The 21,357-nt window shown below is 39.0% G+C and overlaps 1 protein-coding gene and 1 pseudogene across 1 annotated transcript in view; one reads left to right on the top strand and one right to left on the bottom strand.

The window, feature by feature from the left end:
- RANBP3L (RAN binding protein 3 like) overlaps positions 1-20,747 on the bottom strand; it is a 45,978-nt gene extending 25,231 nt beyond the window's left edge. The window contains exon 1 of the mRNA XM_042908034.1: positions 20,638-20,747. Coding sequence (XP_042763968.1) covers positions 20,638-20,728 — 91 coding nt within the window. The 5' untranslated portion in view covers positions 20,729-20,747. The remainder of the gene's footprint in view (positions 1-20,637) is intronic.
- LOC122203177 lies at positions 165-276 on the top strand (annotated as a pseudogene).
- Positions 20,748-21,357: the final 610 nt, after the last annotated feature.

Raw genomic sequence — 21,357 nt, 5'->3', positions numbered from 1 at the left:
TCTTTTGGCTCCAAAGCCAAAGCCAAAGGTAAGCATTTATCCAGCCGTCGGGTCCATAACAGTTTTTTTACTTAACCCAGTAGGAAATTTTCAAAATAAAAGCAAGGTTCTTATGATTTTCTAATTTTAAGTTTATGCTTTTTTGCTTTATAATGTATTCATTAATCGCTTCTCGGCCTTTTGGCTAAGATCAAGTGTGTAATGTATTAATTAATCAATCTATTTATTTAAAAAAAATATATGTATTGAGGGTTGACCATGTACAAGCCACCTTGCAAGGTAAGAGAGAGAGGATCAGTGGTACAAGATGAGGCTGAAGGTGAGTAAATATAAACTTTTCCTCCTTCTAATATGTACCATAATTCCCCTCTCCCCCAGTTTTAGGTGGGTCATAAGGCCTTGTCCCTATCCTTTATTTTCATATGTTTCATCAAAACGTAACTGGAGGATTTTCCCAATGAATCATCTCAGAGAAGGAGGTTCAAAAGGATCTGCAGAGCCAAAAGCAGATCCAGAAGAGGAGAAAGACACTGAGCACGGAGCACCCCCAACTCAGAGTCCCAGCGGGGACAGGACCAGCACCCTTAGGGGCCCCAAATTTCTACTACACAGCAGAGTCCTGCGGACCGCCTCTTGCTGCGTTGGGATTTGGGGAAAGGTGAACACTGAATCCTCCACACTGGATAGAACCAGGCTGCCCTAGCCGGGGCCAGAAAGGTTGTGGAAACGGACTTGGCAGGAAAGAGAGTGGCAACAACCCCTCCCACTGAGAGGCAGGTGATGCCAAATGGGTCACCTCTTAATTGCTACCAGGACTGGAATTATCCACTTGGGCTGCAGCCCTGGCAGGTCCTGCCTTTTCCTCTCCCTTTCTTCCTGGGCCTATCCACATGTCTGCCACATCCTCTTCTCTAATTTCTTCTCCTTGTGCACTGTCTTAGCCCAGGCTCCAACATTGTTCATTATGCCCCTGTCCTCTCCACCCTCTTTGACTTGTGTCCAGCTCTCTAACTGGTCAAAGCATGGATTTGGGAGCTCGGAAGGCAAATAGTCCTAGAACTGTATTTTTTTTTTTTTAATTAATCCAAGCCTCAGTTTTATGATCTGTGTCTCTGTGTATATATTTTAAAAGCTTGTCATGAGGCTTGAAGCAATGTATGCATATAGAAGCATCTCGTACGGCTTCCTCCTCAAACCCATTTGGAACAAAGCAGAACCATCTATCATCTATCTATTCTCTATATTTGCACACATCTCTCTATATATCCAGATATTTACAGTACATTCCAGTATCTATTTGCCTATCATCTATCTATCTAGCATCATCTATCCATCCATACATAAACATATAGCAATATATCAGACCACAGGTTGCACAGGAGACATTCAATAAAAGTGAGATTCCCTGTCCTCTTCCCCTCCAGTCCGATATTACCTGTGGGTACTCTGTGACTCTTGTTAGTCTGAGGGAAATGCCTCATTGTTCCTCAAAGATCTTTCTTTTTCCTTTCACTCATTACCATATTCTTATCCCTAGTTTTCTTCCTCATTTCTCTTCATCGAGCCCCTATCTTTCTTCTTCTTCTTTTAATGTCAGGAGCACAGCCTGAATTCAGGCTGTGGTCCATACAGAGTTTTAGAGATTGTTGGTCAAAGTGTGGTCCAGGTAGACCAGAAGCATCACTGGGTGTTTGTTAGAAACAGAAACTCTCAGGCCCACCCCATACCTACAGAATGATCGTATTTGACACGATCCCTAGGTGATGTATACATATGGTTAAGAGGTAGTCCTAGAAAGCACCTCCAGGTCTCTGTCACCTGATACCACATTTAGGAAGATGGCAGTGGAGATTCCTGGAGTCAGTGACTAACTCTCCAGATGTTCTGAGTAACCTGACAATTAATGAGAAAAGGATTGCTACTCAAACCCCATACTATGATTATGATTCAGTGTAAGCTGAAGTTAAGGGCTATTCAGAAGACTTCAAAAGAAATCTCTGTAGTAAGGATATTAAAATATTGACACTGATGCTGAAATCAGTCATTCAGATATTTTGCTTGAAGCCATTAATGATTTCCTCTCAAATGCAAAAGTTTGTTTGCTGTTTTGATATGTCTGAAATCTGACGTTGGTGTCCCTGAAAAAAAAAATGTTTTTGGAAAATGTCTTGGCTTGAGATTATTAAATGTTCGTTAAAATGTTCATTTCTGAGAGGCAAAAAATTAGGCTGGAAGCATAAACTACATCAAAAACATTGCCATAGTACTAGGATTCTTCACCAAAAATTTGAAACCTCTGAAGTTTCAACTCTAAAAATGAGATCTTCTGTAGAAAAAATAGGCAAATCATAGGAAGTGACCTTAGTCTCTGTATGGAACCCCAGAAAGAAGAGACACAGAGGGTCTGAATCATAATCTTGATTTTTGTAAAAAGAAAAAACAAACCTCAACATTATATTAAAATATTCCAAGACATTTTTATTTTTTTTTCATGTTTATTTATTTTTGAGAGAGAGAAAGAGAGAGCACAAGCAGGGAAGGAGCAGAGAGAAAGGGAGACACAGAATCCAAAGCAGGCTCCAGACTCTGAGCTGTCAACACAGAGCCAGACACGGGGCTCAAACCCATGAACCGCGAGATCATGACCTGAGCCGATGTCAGAGGCTTAACCAACTGAGCCACCCAGGAACCCCTCCAAGACAGTTTTAATAAGGGCAAGTGGCAGCCCCAGAAGAAAAAGGAATCTGCCAATTTATGAGGGAAGCACTAGCATGAGATATTCTGTACTTATTTCTAGCCCTACACGGAGGAGCTCAATAAAAATGCAAGAAGAATGAAATAACAAATTACCCACCATCATATAAAAAACTATGTCTTTACAGAGGGGGTGGTAGGGCCACAGAGTGACACTATTAACTGTGATGGAACACTCTTGGTTCTATTTTATGAGATGTTTTGTACTGAGGTGAAGTAAAATAACCAGGACCCCAGAGGAAAATAGAGGCAGTTTACACAAGAAGTTTCCAGGCTGATTCACAAAGCTACTAGCTCAACTTGAGACACAGGATGAATGGATCCTGCTGGAAGCATTCCAGTACTGGTCATTGCTGCTAAAGCAATAACCAATTCTGTGTGCTATAAATATAAAACTGTTATAGTAGTACAGTATATGAAGTAGAAGGGAAAAACACTCAGCCTTTCAACTAACGTCTAATTTGTTTGAGCTGCTTTAAGTTCTTGTTGAAAATGAAGTTATGAAACTGCCAACTCGAAGAAATCGAGCATTTCTAGTTTTGATTCATTATGAGAGGCCCACACTAGAGACAAAAAATCAACATTAGAACAGAAAAAGAAAGCTACTCCTCTTCTCGTCAATACCACGCTGATAAAGAAATCACTCATTTTCAGAATGGGAATCATTTCATAATAGGAAATCGGAGAAGATGAGAAAACTCTCTCTCAACCCACTGAACACAACCATCATCACCCCGAGTTTGCCCAAGCCATCCTATTTTCTGAACCCATCTGCTTCTCATACTGATAGTGTTCAAGGGATCTGTTCATCGTAAGTTCTAAAGAGTCTAGACACTTTCCTCCCTTGGTTTGTACATCGGTCTAGATGTATACACAGACCAACTTTGGAAAATCAAGGCATAGAGATAATAAAAGTCTTTGATGTGAGCAAGAAGCAAAAAGACTCAGACTCTGTGTCAAACATGGCCCTTGCTACCATTCTGGAGGCAGGACCAAGCCCTCAGAATTCCGTGTTGAATGCATTCACCCAACCTCACCTCTAAACTGTGCTGCTTAATTTATAATCCAGTTATGTGCGGTAGTGGGCGATAGCCAGTGAATTAATTTCACTTGCATTTTAGAATCTGGAGATTTATAGCAGCAGGAATTCAACTGAAGAAAATTTCCTATTTTTCAAAATCACTTCACTAATGCCTGTGTAAGTAGAGAGGTTCACAGATTAAATAACAAATAATTTTAATTAAGTCATGTGGTATAGAACATCTGGCAAAATCACTCTGTCAATCAAAACACAATGGTGAGGGGTAAAAATGGCTTTATAATTTTGAGAGTGTTCTGTAATTGACCCCAAAAGATACGGTCATCATGTGTAGTATGCTTTATATTTGGGGGTGAGTGGTGACCTTTTCAATAGGTATCATAGCATACGCCATTAAATTTTACTATTATTCCAGTGTCAAAACTGGAATTTCTTTCTTAAATTATTAAATTTAAGAAATTTCTTTTTTCGTTTCTTTTTAAATTCTTTTTTTTAATTAAAAAAAAATTTAATATTTTATTTATTTTTGACAGAGAGAGAGCCAGAGCATGAGCGGGGAAGGGGCAGAGAGAGGGAGACACAGAATCCGAAGCAGGTTCCAGGCTCGGAGCTGTCAGCACAGAGCCTGATGCGGGGCTTGAACCCATAGACTGCGAGATCATGCCCTGACCCGAAGTCGGATGCTCAACCGACTAAGCCACCCAGGCACCCCGACTTTTTAAATTATTTCTTTTTTTCATTCTTAAAGACAGTAGCTACTATATGATATGCTTATGCATGTCACGACTAATCTTTATCCTTTTGCCTTTTGTTTAACTTAATATGACCTTAAGAAGTAGTATAAAAGGTTGGACCTTGGTGACCTCCCATGATGCTTCTTTTATGCACTGGGGTAATTTAAAGACTTCCATTTCCATCCTACTTTACCTATTGTAAGACAGATTTAAATATATTAGTTTTTGGTGACTCAATGAATCCTTACTAAGGTCCGGAATGCGTGGTTTTAAAAAATCCAAGCTTTGTTGGAAAAGAGACCTGGATTCAAATTCCATCTCCTGAATTTACTAACAATAAGCCAGGGCAGGGCATTTGATGCTTCTGAGCCCAGGTTTCCTTGTCTGTAAGACGGAGATAATAAAACATACTTCACAGAGTTGCAAGGTAACGGAGGTGAAACACCTGGCACGTACGAAATGCTCAGTAAGCTGCCGCTCTTACTGAATTACAGGATTCTCAAAAAGTAGGTTATTAGACCCTTGTGCTTATGAGAAAAGAAAGCCTCTAAAATTACAGGATGTGCCTGAGACCAGACAGCTAATATTTAGGGACTAAAGCACGGGAGAGATTTTTCCTGTAAGAAAGGGTCCCTCCTGGCTTCCATTGTGAGTTAAATGACTACTTGACAGCTTCCTCTCTTCTGAAGTTGTGATGTGCCTGGGCTCTGAGGGTTCTCCTGCTTCCATGGTTTGTAAAAGCCTCGTTGAGATGTGGCCACAGACTGTGTTAGTCTAGCTGCACTTTGGTTTTGCCCTCTGTAAACACTGTAAGATGCTTCACTTGGTCTCACCATTTTCTCTTCGTATTCTGACCAAAGAGGTTTGTTTTGGAATGTCGGCAGGCAAATGGCATGGTGAACCTTGCCATCTAAAATCTTCTTGTCAATATATATATATATTCAGCTGACGAAAATAACCCAGACGAATGTATTACTTTGGACAGAGCATACCCATTTCTCCATAATTTGAAGGTGTTATTTTGTTTATAAATAAAGCTATGTTGTGATAAGGTTACTTGCAATCTTTGATTACTTGAATATGTGTCCCAGCAACAAACATGGGACTTCCGGATGGAGGATGCTAAAAGGGGCTGTTTGCCCTTCTCTAAACTGTTCCTTCATTTATGCATATGGGGTAATAAAGATGTGGAATCTGTCATAGGATGTGCTTGGTCAACTTGGTACCATTTGGAAATACATATTTCATTTGACAGCATTTATGAATCACATATTTTCCCCTCGGAATAACTTGCGGTGTGAAACTGCTTCCATATGTTAGAAATGGGTCTCTCCATTTTGCTGAGGGAGGGGGAACAGAAATATAGTCAAGGTTTTATGACATGTTGAAGATTAATATTGACCAGGCACATGCACAGGTTTAAAATGGTATCTCTTTATTTTAAGTAATTCTCTAGCATTTCTGTACTGCTAAAAGTAAAGAGGTGATTCTGACACGAAATACCATATTAGTAAGAAGTCACTCTTCACATAGACTATTAATAAATCAATATGGCTGAAGCGTAGCTTCATACACTGAATTCAGATAAATTTAAGCTCTTCCTCTTCACTAAAGAAACACACTATTTTTAAATTCCTTCCTAGATTCCAAGGACACAGACCGGATGGAGAAGTTTGATTGCGGCTTCTTCTAATTCCAAATCTCTTTTCCTTATTCCTCTTTGTCCTGAGGCTTTGAGCAAGCAGGAAAAAAAGGCTCCTTGTTTTCTTGTTTCCACAAGACTAAATGGATGTTGTTCCCCTGAGAACAAGATGTTGGAGGCCTAGGCCAGAAGAAAGGAGCAAGAACTGCCCACCCAAGGAGCTCACAAGCCCAGAAGGCCCAGACCTCATTCTCTTCTTGGGAATTCACAGAAGCCGGCAGGCGGCCATTCATCGTCACTGAAATGCCCTGCTGGCCCACGGGCACAGAAATGAGCAGGAATACAGCAATGCCGGCCGCAGATACCTTATTGCATTGATTTAGAGCTAGTTTGGCAGAAGTCAAGGCCAGGTAGCAATTTGTAAGCCTTACCAGAAACATTTTGTTCATCATGCTAAAGAAAACTATAAGAGAAAAACTTTCACTTTTCAAATGTATACGACTTGAAGAATTCTCAAGAAAACTGAGAACAAGCCTTTAAATCTATTCATTTTCTTTCCTTCAAGTTTTCATGATCAGTGAACTATTGTGATAAGTCCAAAAGAAAGGATTAGAGGAGATCCTGTAATCAATTCATTTCTTTTAAGTGTTTTTTTTTTTTTTTTATTGTGGGAAAATATACATAACATTTTACCATTTTAACCATTTAAAATGTACGGTTCAGTGACATTACGTATATTCACACTGATGCGTAACTATTACCACCGTCCATCTTGGAACTTTTCCATCATCCTAAACTGAAACTCTGTATCCACGAAGTGCTATTTCCCCATGTCTCTCTCCCCAGAGCCTGTGTCACCACACTCTACTTTCTTCTTTTTTTAATTTTATTTTTTATTTTTTTAATTTACATCCAAATGAGTTAGCATATAGTGCAACAATGATTTCAGGAGTAGATTCCTTAGTGCCCCTTACCCATTTAGCCCATCCCCCCTCCCACAACCCCTCCACTAACCTTCAGTTCTCCATATTTATGAGTCTCTTCTGTTTTGTCTCCCTCCCTGTTTTTATATTATTTTTTCCCTTCCCTTATGTTCATCTGTTTTGTCTCTTAAAGTCTTCATATGAGTGAAGTCATATGATTTTTGTCTTTCTCTGACTCGTTTCACTTAGCATAATACCCGCCAGTTCCATCCACGTAGTTGCAAATGGCAAGATTTCATTCTTTTTGATTGCCGAGTAATACTCCATTGTATATATATACCACATCTTCTTTATCCATTCATCCATCGATGGACATTTGGGCTCTTTCCATACTTTGGCTATTGTTGATAGTGTTGCTGTAAACATGAGGGTGCATATGTAGCACACCTGCATCTCATGGATAAATGCCTAGTAGTGCAGTTGCTGGGTCGTAGAGTAGTTCTATTTTTAGTTTTTTGAGGAACCTCCATATTGTTTTCCAGAGTGGCTGCACCAGCTTGCATTCCCACCAAACCACACTCTGCTTTCTGACTCTGTGGATCCACCTGCCCTAGGACACTTTGTAGAAGTGGAATCATGCAATCTGTGTCTTTTTGTACCTGACTTACTTCACTTAGCGTATCTTCAAGGTTCATCCGTGCTGTAGCATGTATGAAGAATCTCATTGCTTTCTAAGGCTGAATAATATCCCGGTGTATGTATGTAGCACATTTTGGACCTTTTTTTTTTTTTAAATCAGCTTTTCTTCATTTGCTTCTCCTTTCTTTGCTCTCAATTGGCTGCATATTTCTCTCTAGTGCCTGGTTCCTCGCTTCTCCGCGCTTTTCCCTTCCTCCCTCTTCCTGTTTCTCCTTCCCCTCCCTCGTATACTCATCATTTTCTCTACCTGCTTAATACTAAGATTATTACTCAAGTAAATACTCTTTCTGTGGGTATTTTTAAATAAGGTACAACTCAAGTTTATTTTGTCTTAATTTTTTAATGCATTGTAGATACTTTTTATTATGCTGGCCCTTTCTTCATAACATTCTCAAACAAATGTAGAAGTATAGTACCGGCTCTTTGCACTAGCTATTAACTTTGAGTAAGTCACTTCTCTCCTCTGCTTTCAGTTTTCTAGTATGTGAAGATCCATTGCCCTAAGTGGAGTTTAAAGCTCGAACACTCAGTAATTTAGGAATATTAATCACTTGGATGAACTTTTGGGGAAAAAGTATTGATTTACTAAATAAACATTAATAGCCTGCTACGAGCAAAGTAAAAGACAATAACAATATTGTGGATTTAAACCTTAAAATATAAGAAATGTTTACAAAATTAGAAAGACATCGGCACATCTATTATGGGTGTTTTTTGAAGATTTGTTTTCTAAATCTTTATGCTTTTTTTCTCTTTTTATTTGTAGCTAGAGCTTTCTGCAAGTCCCTCAAAATCTACTTTGCTTCAGCCTACGATCAAAACAATCACCTCTACTAATTAATTTTAGTGTATTCAATTTTCAGAAAGAAAAATGGCAACTAATACCAAAACTAATCCACACTTGAATCCATACTTCATACATGAAGTTCCTTATGACAAAGTCGGTCTTGTTGAACGAATAGACCCTCATAATCTGTAGCTCTGGTATATGTCTTACTCACACTCAATTTATAAAAACACACATACACATAAATCCTTATCTGTGACTTCATTTCTCTGCAAGTCAACTACAGTTTAACACAGACAGGCCTAGACCAAAATGGTCCTTTTCCATCAAGTCTCCCTGCTTTACTCTTTTTTCTCCAGATGGTAACATACCTTCTTGTCATGAACTACTTCCTTTTATCAGAACAAGAAAGGATTTGGAGCCAATTATTGAAACCAGTCATTACAGATTCCTACTCAAGAGGGACAATCCAGTTACTAAGCTGTCATGTCCGGAGACTTGGTACTTTCTCTGCATCTGCTGAGGGAAAGGAACTTGTGTCCTGTTAGCTGTGGGTTCTTTTAGGACCTGAAGCCCATTCTGCAGTGATACGGGAGACTTAGAAAAATCTTTTCGCTCTCCCGTTCGAGTATATAGGTCAGTTTCCATTTCATCAGTTACAGTTTAGCCTCTGTCTCCTTCTGGCTCAATTCACAGATGCATGTTTCATGCTCTTTGATGGTTTAGTATCAAAAGGTATCTTCCGACTATCATCATCTCTTGTCAGTAATCTAGATCTCACTCTTATGACCTCGTGCTTATTTATTGACCATCTACATAGGGTGAGATATCTGATCATTGGGTAGAAGGAATGCAGCTTTTTACTGGATATGAGTATTTACTGCATTTTGAATCCTGCCTTTGGTTATTATGCTAGCTTTACCAATAGATTTCATTAAAAAGCAAGTCAGGTGTGAAATTTACCTGGCCTAAATGTTAAGATTTCAAGTCAAGTTAATGATTTAATATAATGAGCACTTTGAGCCAGCACTTTATTCTGAATAGAGTCCCCAGTTTAAATAAAAAAGTGAGTTATATTGGGGCGCCTGGGTGGCTCAGTCGGTTAAGCGGCCGACTTCGGCCCGGGTCATGATCTCGCGGTCCGTGGGTTCGAGCCCCGCGTCGGGCTCTGTGCTGACAGCTCAGAGCCTGGAGCCTGTTTTGGATTCTGTGTCTCCCATTCTCTGACCCTCCCCCGTTCATGCTTTGTCTCTCTCTGTCTCAAAAATAAATAAATGCTAAAAAAAAAAAAAAAAAAAAAAGCGAGTTATAATAATGACTATTGCTTAGCCTCTGTTTAATTTGGACTTTTTGATACTTCTTATTTATTTTGTTAAAATCTAAATCATCTCTCCAAGGCCATATTGGCCCAGTTCCAAAAGTGGTACATTGCAATCTTTCACACTTCATGCAGTTTAAGAAACATATGTCATGCAAATATTTAAATTTCAGTGAAAACTGCTAGCCCAGTAAGCAGGCCACCTGCTCTGATCTGATGTGTTTGCACTGATACTGCTGCATTTTCTTACCTATTGTTTTACAGTTAAATACCCCTTTTGGGAGACATTTGGATGTGGTGAGCGGTTTACATACAGATCAACTGGTGACTCGAATAGCAACACATTTAAAACTGAATGACAAACTGAGTTCAAGGGCCAGCCATCACTCAGATCGTTTGCAGGTACTTAAATGAGCCCACATGAGAGGAAGGAAACTCGGGCTATAGCACAGGCTCTGGAGTTTTTGGGTTAGGATGACATATGACAAAATATGATTTGTTTACCGTTGACATGTAGTGCTGTGAGTGGTTTCCAGTATAAACCCAGTTTACTGCTCCCAAAGAACTTGCACAACACCGTTGAGGAGACAACATCAAAATGAATGAAAGAATTGGGGGCAAACCACAGAATCTTGGTTTTGAAAGGGATCTTGCAGTTGCCCTAGCAGAATTTTCCATCTGAGATGTCTACAGCATCCTCAGGAGATGGCCTTCCATCACACAGCATAAGGGTTAGAATCTATGCTACTGCCAGAGCTTACCAGCCCATGCGCGGCAGCGTACTGCTGTATGAGCTGCACATGTGCCAAGCCCTTGGTCCTTCACCCCATAGACCAGCCTCTTGGCTTCACCCCCCAAATGTCGTACAGTTTCAGATTCATCCATGTGGTTATGTGTAACCTCAACTTACTGCTTTCTACTCCTGGATAACATTCCAGTCTACGGACATACCACAGTTGGCTTATCCATTTACGGGCTTATGTACATTTGAGTGGTTCACATGTTGGAGCTCATAGGTATAAAATCTGCCATGAACATTCTTCTCTAAGCTTTTTGTTTTTCATTCCTCTTGGGAAAATACCTAAGAATGTGATCGGTTATCATAGGGTAGGCGTAGATTTAGCGATAAAAGAAATTGCCGGACTATTTTCCAAAGTGGTCGTATCACTTTACAGCAATACATAGGAGTTCTGATTGCTCTACAGTCTCTGCAACACAGTATCATTGGCATTCTTAACTTTAGCCATTCTAGTGAATGGGAAGTGATATCTGACAGAGGTTTTAATTTACATTTCCCTGATGACTAATTACGTTGAGCATTTTTTGATGTGATTCTTAGACATTTATATGTCCTTTTTCTAAAGTGTCTGACAGATTGTTTGCTTATTTTTTAATCAAATTGTTTATATTGAGTTCTTTACATATTCTGATTACAAGCTTTTTTTCCAGATCTATATATCACAAATGTTTTCTCCCAGTTTCTCTTTAAAAAAAATTTTTTTTAATGTTTATTATTTTGAGAGAGAGACAGACAGAGCACAAGCAGAGGGATGGGCAGAGAGAGAGGAAACACAGAATCTGAAGCAGGCTCCAGGCTCTGAGCTGTCAGCACAGAGCCCTACATGGGGCTTGAACTCACGAATTGTGAGATCATGACCTGAGCCAAAGTCAGAGGTTTAACCAATTGAGCCACCCAGGCACTCATCTCTCAGTTTCTCTTTTCTTGTATTAATGTAATCTTTTAAAAAACAAATATTTTTAATGTTGGTAGTCTAGTTTATCTATTTTTTATGGTTAGTACTTTCTGTGTCTGTAAAAATTACCTGTTCCAATTTATGAAAATATTTTCCCGTGTTTTTCCTCCAGAAGTTTTACAGATTAAGCTTCTGTGTTTTCATATTTCATCTCAAATTAATTTTTGTGTGAGGTGGGTAATGAGGGCTATTTGTTCCAGGGGTATTACAAAAAGTAGTATCTTTTCCTTCTTTGAACTATCTCGATATCTTTGTCAAAGACTGGCCAAAAATGAGTGAGTCAATTTCTGGGCTCCCTCTTCTGTTTCAATAATAAATTTTCTAACTTTATACCAATATTATACCATCTTGATTATTATAAGTTGAAATCCAAAGCATAAGTTATCAAATTTGTTCTTCTTTTTCAAGATTTTAGCTATTTTAGGTCCTTTGCATTTCCTTATAAATTAAAGATTAGCTTGTCAAGGAAAAAAGAGTCTGCGGGAATTTTGATTGAGATGGCCTTGACTCTCTAGATCAATTTGGGGAGGGTTAATATCTTAATAAATTGAACCTTCCAATTTATGTATTTAGTTCAATCTTCTGTAGCTTTTCTCTACAATGTTTGTTTTAAGTGTACCGGTCTTGCACATCTTTTGTTAATAACTCCTTTACTATTTTTTTTATAAAAAATGTACTACTAAAAGAATACTTAAAAGTTTTCAACTTCCAATTATTCTTTGCTAATATATAGAAATATGGTTGTTTTTAGTATACTGACTTTGTATGCTGTTATCTGTGATCTTGGTAACTCATTTATTAGTTGTAGTATTTTTTTTTCTTTTAATTGATTCCTAAAGTTTTTCCTATACCAGCTATCATTCATCTGTGAATATAGTTTTACCTCTTTATTTCCAAAATATAAAATTTTATTTTTTTCTTTTTCTTTTTTAAAAAAAATTTTTTAATGTTTATTTATTTCTTTTTTTTTTCTTTTTTTTTCTTTTTAACGTTTATTTGTTTTTGAGACAGAGAGAGACAGAGCATGAACAGGGGAGGGGCAGAGAGAGAGGGAGACACAGAATCGGAAGCAGGCTCCAGGCTCTGAGCCATCGGCCCAGAGCCCCACGTGGGGCTCGAACTCACGGACCCTGAGATCGTGACCTGAGCTGAAGTCGGACGCCTAACCGACTGAGCCACGCAGGCGCCCCAATGTTTATTTATTTCTAAGACAGAGACAGAGCATGAGTGGGGGAGGGGCAGAGAGAGAGGGAGACAGAATCAGAAGCAGGCTCCAGGCTCTGAGCTGTCAGCACAGAGCCCAACACGGGGCTCGAACTCACAAACCATGAGATCATGACCTGAGCCAAAGTCAGATGCTCAACCAACTGAGCCACCCAGGCACCCCTATTTCTTTTTCTTAACCTAGTACATTGGCTAAGACCTTCAGTCCTATTCCATAATGTTGAATAGAAGTGACTATAGTGGACATCCTTGCTTGCTTCCCAATCTTCACAGGGAAGTATTAAGTCTTTCATTGACAATGAAAGCACTATACTAGCTGTCAGTTTTTTGAAAATGTTCTTTTTGGGTTGAGGAAGTTCCTTTCTATTCTAAATCCTTTTGGAGTTTTTATGTGAGTGGCTGTTGAATTTTTTTTTTTTTTTTTTTTTTTGGTGTCTTTCTGGCACACTGTTATTCATAATATTCCTTTATTATCACTCTAATAGCTGTAGGATCTATAATGACACTCTATATCATTCTTGATATTGGTAATGTTTTGTTTTTTTTTTTTTTTGTAAAAATTAGGAGTTTATTAATTTTATTAATGTTTTCAAAGAAATAGCTTTTGGGAATCAGAGATGAGCAGAATATTTCCTTCTAGTTTTGGTTTTAGGAATAGGAAAAATGAAGGTTTGTTTTGTTTTTGTTTTTTTAAGCCCAAATTCAGAAACATAATTAGGGATGGCTTTGGCCAGTAATGGCTTAAAAATTTTTTTCATACCGTAAAATTTACCATCTTACTCATTTTTAAGCACATAGTTCAATAGTGCTAACTGATTCACACTATTGTGCAATCTCTAGAACGTATTCATCTTGCAAAACTGAAACTCTATACCATTAAATAATAACTCCCTATTCCCCCTCCCAGCCCTTGGCAACCCCCATTCTGCTCTATGTCTCTGAAAATGACTACTCTAGCAATCTCATATGAGTGGAATCATATAGTATTCATCTCTTTGTGACTTGCTTGTTTCATTTAGCATAATGTCCTCAAGATTCATCCATGATGTAGCATGTATCAGAATTTACTTTCTTTTTAAGGCTGAATAATATTTTCTTGTGTATATATATATATATATATATATATATATATACATATATATACCACATTTTGTTTATTCACTTGTCAATGGAAAGATGTGCTTTAACCTTTTGGCTGTTGTAAATAATGCTGCTATGAGCATTGGTGTGCAAGTACCTGTTTGATTCCCTGTTGTCACTTCTTTTGGGGATATACCTGGAAGTAGAATTGCTGGATCACATGGTAATTCTATTTGTAGTTTTTGAGGAATTGCCATACTATTTTCCAGCAGATGCACTATTTTCCATTCCCACCAGCAGTGTATAAGAGTTCTAATTTCTCCACATTCTTGCCAACACTTGTTATTTTCTATTTTTTTTCTTTTGATAGTAGCCATCCTAATGAGTGTGAAGTGGGAAGATGGAGTTTAAACCATTATATATATATTTCAGATCCTCATAAATGTGCCATCTATTAAGAAAGCTTAGTGGAAAGAATTCCTGCACTGAGTGGGAGCTTGAATATGATCAAATCTAATAGAATATGAGTTCTCTCCTTTCTAGTTATTTTTAAATGGTCTATATTTGTTTCCACCAATTTGTGCCTTTAAATGTGAGTAATGGGGGGGGGGGGGGCGCCTGGGTGGCTCAGTCGGTTAAGCGGCCGACTTCGGCTCAGGTCATGATCTCGCGGTCCGTGAGTTCGAGCCCCGCGTCGGGCTCTGTGCTGACAGCTCAGAGCCTGGAGCCTGTTTCAGATTCTGTGTCTCCCTCTCTCTGACCCTCCCCGGTTCATGCTCTGTCTCTCTCTGTCTCAAAAAATAAATAAACGTTGGGGCGCCTGGGTGGCGCAGTCGGTTAAGCGTCCGACTTCAGCCAGGTCACGATCTCGCGGTCCGTGAGTTCGAGCCCCGCGTCAGGCTCTGGGCTGATGGCTCGGAGCCTGGAGCCTGTTTCCGATTCTGTGTCTCCCTCTCTCTCTGCCCCTCCCCCGTTCATGCTCTGTCTCTCTCTGTCCCAAAAATAAATAAAAAATGTTAAAAAAAAAAAATAAATAAATAAATAAATAAATAAACGTTAAAAAAGATTTTTTTTTTTTTTAAATGTGAGTAATGGTTTTGTAGATAGAACAAAACTCATTTGAGCCACTTTGAGGTTCCCTTTTGGTGGAAGAAAAACAAAAATATGTGCAGGGTTCCTTCCTCTGATCCTCGTTTATTTAGCCATGTATCACCCAAAAGATGTCATGTTGTCTATGCCATTTCACTGTTTTAGAATCACAAAGAAGGAAACCTAATACAAATCTATTTTGAGAAGCATAATGTGTGTATCTCACATTATCTTTTCATATAAAAGGCATTATTTCATTGTTTGCCACCACTACGTTTCCTTTCTCATGGTTGTATCTTCATTCCTTAGCACTTAAATTTTTTAAGTGTTCTAAATTAAGTATATTCATAAATGTTCACAGAGTATTTTCAAGGGAAATAGTGCATTTGCGGCAATCTAAATATAATTTGTGTTTTATGGTTTAGACTCAGAGCAAATTTGGTCTCACAGTAAACATGCCCCACTTAGCCTTTATATTTATATTTACTAAGTTCAAAGCTAAATTAAGTGCCTTCTGAAACCCTCAAGAGGAGTGTGGCCAAAATACACAGAATGAGGATTAATGCAGCAGGGTCACAATATTATGGAGTCAAATCACTTTTTCGTTCACCCAAAAAGTTGAAAAAGTACCATTAGCTGAGTTCTTATTACTGAATTCCTCAAAAAAGCACATGACAGAAAATAAACTTGGGCAGAAAAACTTGCATTTCTGGTGTCTAATATAGCTCGCAGCTCTTGGTAAAAACTGTACTGAATAAATAAGTGGTTGAGGGCGTTAATCTGTGCTCCTTGACTTGCAGGAAACTGTCTTAATATTAAGAAAAGAATTCATCCTGAAAATGACAGCCAAAATGTGATGTAATAAAGAATAGATCTGGTTTTAGCTCTCCATTCCCTGCACAGAGCTTGAAAAACCCTCTGAATTTCCTAACTGATGGCCATTTGTCTTTGTTATGCTAACGAGGAAACTCAAGGGAGAGGCTGGCCACACCAAAAAGAACAAGGTTGTATAGGCTTGGACCTTCTAGCCCTACTTTCCATTTCCAACCTCCAGAGAGGGAAGAGAGACTGAAGCCAGAGTTCAATCATAGTCACTGATTTAATCAATCATGCAAATGTAGCGAGATCCCATGTGGAAACTCTGGACACCATGCTTACTGGAGCTTCCTGGCTGATGATCTTACTGATGTCTTGAGAGAGTGGGATACCCTGACTCCATGTGCTCAGAAACCCCCGACACTTTGCCTTATGTATCTGCTCAGCTGGCTGTTCATTTGTATCCTTTATAATAAAATGGTAATCATAAGTATAGGGCTTTCTTGAGTTCTGTGAGTCATTCTAGCAAATTTTCAAACCTGGGAGAGTTGTGGGAAGCCTTAAATTTGTAGTCATCCAGGCAGAAATGGAGGTGGCTTGGAGACACCTGAAATTTGTAGCTAGCATTTAAGTGGATCGGTCTCTTGAGACTGAGCCCTTAACTTCTGGAGTCTTCATTAACTCTGGATAATGACAGAATTTAATTAAATTGTAGTACACCCAGTTGGTGTCAGAGCAAGAAAAATCAGAAGGAACACTAATGCATCTTGAATATCTGCAGAGAAGTTTCTCTGATATGGATCAGTAAAAAAAAATTAAACATTGCATCTCAAAAATCATGGATTTTATGAGATAGCTATATATGAGCATGAGCAGGGGAGGGGCAAAGAGAGAGGGGGAGACACAGAATCCAAAGCAGGCTCCAGGCTCTGAGTTGTCAGTGTAGAGCCCAATGCGGGGCTCAAACTCACAAGCTGTGAGATTGTGACCTGAGCTGAAGTTGGACACTTCACCAACTGAGTCACTCAGCTGCCCCTGGATGATATTTACATTTAAACTGGTGGATTGTGAGTAAAGCGGATTGCCCTCCAGAATGTTGGTGGGTCTCATCCATCAGCTAAAGGCCTGGATATAAAAAAGACTGACCTGCCCTGAGCAAGAGGGAATTCTGCCAGCAGACCACTTTCAGATTTCAACTGTAATGTTGGTCAGCAATTTGCCTGGGACTCCAGCCTGGTGGCCCACACAGTGCATTTTGGACTTGCCATCTTCCCTAATTGTGTGAGGCAATCTCTTAAAATAAATTTTGATCTCTCTCTATCTACACACACACACACACACACACATCCTAGAGATTCTGTTTTTCTGGAGAACCTTGACTAATACACTACCTCACCTGACTATTGTAAGAATTAAATAAGATAATGTATTGAGAATTGTGTAATTTTTAAAGCATTCTAAACATTTACTTTGTGAATTTTAAAGTATATAAACATAAATATGGTTTATAAAACATAAGTATGGTTAAGTCTACCTCGCACATGTAATGTGAACTGAACTTTGTTGAGGCTTTGTAGACATATAAGTTAATGTTTATAAATGTGATCTCAGATCAATGTTATAGATAAATGGATTTGAACTATCACAGAAGAATCTATAAAGACAGCAACAAGTAGGGAGAGAAGCCTACTGGATTCCTGTGCTGGACTGTTTAGCATCTGCTGCTGTAGAATGTAAATACTATGGGGACTGGAAACCATAGTTTAGTTGGCTTGGTTCAACTGATGTACCATGTCTGGCACAGTGCTTTGCATAGTCGTCGTTCAGATAGTTGCTAAACAATAAGTGACTTTTATCTAAATGATCACCCAAAAAGTACAATTTTATAACATAAAGCACTTCAGCATATAGCAGGGAGGGTTAGAAAGTACCTATGTGTTGAATCTGGTTATGCCCTCTGAGGAGTTAAATGCCAATTAATCATGGTCTGTATATTAAAAAGCTGGAACTTTGGTGTGGTTGGTGGGGGGGGGGGGGGTAGGCCAAAGCCACAAACTCAGAATGCCTCCATAAACAAATCCATAGCCAGACCTCACTCTCTGAAACCAATCGCTTTGCTTTCTTGGACCTCTGCTGAACTTTGCATAATAGCAAGGTGCCAATGTAGCTTGGAGGAAAAAAAATCAAGGCCACTATGCTCAATGAATACTTTTAAACTCCAGAAGAGTAACTGAATGCTACTCAGCAGCATAGCAAACACTGCCCAGTGTCACTTGTCAATTCAGATCTCTAGATGATAGTTCTTGTAGCAGTCAATGCTGTTGAACGCTGTTCTCAATTGCATTCACGTGCTTTACAGCCTTATGGATTGTGGTTTCTGGGGACTGATATTTTGAGACTCAGTTGTGGAAGAATATGGTTGCTTTCAAAATATTCTAGGCAAAAGCTTCAGTCTGAGAAAAAAAGACTAGACTTCTAGTCTTCTTGGTATTTTGGGAAGTATGTCATCATAATGATTTTTCCAGTCTCCTCTGGGTATGGCCAATAAAGGAAGAGAACATTAAGACAGCCTGCCTTAAATTAAAACCACAGTAGCATAGTATTTTCCACTTTGAAAATTGGGGAAAAATAAAAATAATACCCAATATTACTGAGAATATACCCCTATACTGCTGATTGGAGGGCCAACTGTCAAAAAATAAGCAAACAAACCAACAAAAAAAACCCACAACAACAAAAATCTTAAAAAAACATATATATCCTTTGACCTCACAATTCCACCACTAAGAATGTATCCCAAGAAAATAATCTTACCTCTGCAATGATTTATCCATTTGCTTAGGTTAAACACAATGTTGTTTGTAAAAGGGAAAAAATAGAAATAAAATACATGTCTAATCATAGAGAATTGCCTAAAGGAATTTTACTACATCCATTTAAGGAAGAGCATACAACTGCTAAAAACAAGGCTGCAGAGGGGCACGTGGGTGACTCGGTTGAGTACTGGACTCTTGATTTGGGCTCAGGTCATGATTTCAGGGTCATGGGATCAAGCCCAGTGTCGGTCTCCATGCTGAATGTGGAGCCTTCTTGGGATTCTCTCTCTCCCTCTCTCTTTGCCCCTTCTCTGCTTATGCACTCATGCTCTCTCTCTTTCTCAAAAATAAATTTAAATGAATGAATGAATGAATGAATGAATAAATAAATAGCTAAAATAAGGTTGTAGAAGAATATATGCACATGAATGATGACATGGAAATTTGTTCATAATCAATTATTAAATTAAAAAGCAGTTCATACAATGTTATATATAAAATAACTCTATTTTGTTTAAAAATCAAGCAAAAGAGTACGTTGTACATGGGCACAGAAGAAAAGGCTGGAAGACTATGCACTAAAGGGTTAAGAACAACACTCTCTGGATGGTGATTTTAACCATCTCCTCTATGCTCCCCCTGGCAAATTTTATATAATAAATATTACATTAGCAATTGGAGTGGGGAAGTAGCTTTAAACATTTCAAACAAAATGAACAGCCAACAAAAACCTATGATGGACTAGCGTTTACTAACAGAAGAGCACAACTTTTATAGTGCTATGATTAAATTCTGGCACATTCCAGGACTTTACATGCTAAAGCAGTTAGTTTAAAATGACTTGTTTCAGCCCTGATGACACCGAACGGTCTCAAAAGTTTTTGCTGTTTCCATTTATTATAAAGCATTTTCTACCCCCACTATGGTAAGCCTTGTACAGCATGAAGTCCAGGAACTAATGCAAGAAAGTGGCCTGACACCTTCATGCAAACGTTAGCACACAGGTGCCACCTTGGAAATGGGAGGTTTCAGCCCGTTAGCCAGCTCTGTCTATGCCACTAAAATCTAAAACCGTGTCTGTGGAAAAGTAAATAAAGAGCATGCAGCCTAGATCCCTACATAGACAGATCCATCAGTGGTTATTAAGGGCAAGTTAGAAATGTCCGGGGCCAATCCTTAACCTCTGGGGAGTGATGATGTCATCTGTGACAGCACCCTGCCTTTTTTTCAAGTGTCCTTTGCTGTCCGTGCCAGAATGGGTTGGAAAGATCATCTTGTCTATTCATGTCAGCCATCTGCCACTAATTGATGCAGCTGGCTGGGTAGTGGATTTGAAATTTTAAAAAAGACTGATGGTGAAAATGGCTGCCAGGTAGATAGCTTAGTCTGAATGAGTGCCCATCATGTGAAATGTGACCCTTTTCACTGTCTTTCTCCAGCTGTTCCTACATCGTAACAGGGAAAGAGCCAAGAATATATTTATTTTTCCCACGAATGAGTGAGTCAGAGATCCAGGCAAAATTAGGCTTCAACTTTAAATCCAAAAGTGTGCCATTAGTGGCAGGACAGGGAAGACAGTTCCAGTGTAACATAAAGCTAATCTCAGCAAATTCCCCTTGTAGCTGATTTAGCCTTCCCTGGATGGGTGTTTTGAATTACACAAATATAGCATACTCTAGAAAAACAACAGTGGCTGGAAGTCTCAGCACATAAGCCTCAGAAGGACAAGTCCAAGGAATAGCATTCTTGATAGTCTCCCATAGTCCTTTAAAAACCAGGAGTGAACCCAAGTTAACTCACCCTTATGCATCACTATTATGTCTATTCTCAGAGTTAAAAAAAAAAAATCAAAGATTATAAAGCATCTTCCAACCAGAGATTCCCCAGGCACTTCCCCAGCCTACCATTCCTCCTGGAATGCAAATGGCCAGGTCACAGAACGCGTTAGCCTGGCTGACTCACCTTGCTGTCGCTGGTCTTCTGGAAGCTTCAGTTTACAGGTATAAAAACTGTTAAACAGGTGCCTGCTGTCTTTTCTCTGTGCAGTAGACATGGTGCTGGCAATACGGCTGTGGTTCCAGTATCACTAGGACATTTCCTTCCCCTGGTTAGTCACCTAAAATGGTCTTCACCAGACACCCAGAGCCACAGAGGTACATGCAGATCCTGTCCTTGAGTGTAAAACATTTACTTCTCTAATAAACTTCCAAGTGCTTTCTAGTCATGATCCTTGAAATAAATATTGACCAATATAACTTCCCCTACATACAAAGATGCCAATTCATTTGGATAAAAGCACAGCTTAATTCGTCTTTCATTTCAAAGTACTTTGAAGCTTTCCCCTTTACAGTGTAAAATCCTACAAAGTAACTATTTCTAACCAATTACAGTTTTGGCAATGTTTTGACCCATCTGCTGACACGAAACCTAATGCCTCTAGTATTTCGAGAGGACTGCTAGAATAAGATACACAAAATTTAAAAAGTGCTGCTGAGTTAAATCCAGTGATTTCCAAGCCTGGTCTGAGTTACCCTCTGTGACAGCTGAAAGTGAACAGTTCTTAAAGGAAGCTGAAGGAGGAGGGGCCGAGGGAGCTAGGCTGATTAGCATAAAGAGGCAGGCAAGAAATGGCATTGGAGTTGCTTTGAATAATAGTGACCAAAGCAGGGATTCTAAAAAGAT

The sequence above is a fragment of the Panthera leo genome, chromosome A1 (genome assembly GCF_018350215.1).
Source record: "Panthera leo isolate Ple1 chromosome A1, P.leo_Ple1_pat1.1, whole genome shotgun sequence".
Taxonomy (NCBI): Eukaryota; Metazoa; Chordata; class Mammalia; order Carnivora; family Felidae; genus Panthera; species Panthera leo.
Note: the sequence above shows the minus strand (reverse complement) of the source record. Positions and strands in the feature narration are given on the sequence as shown.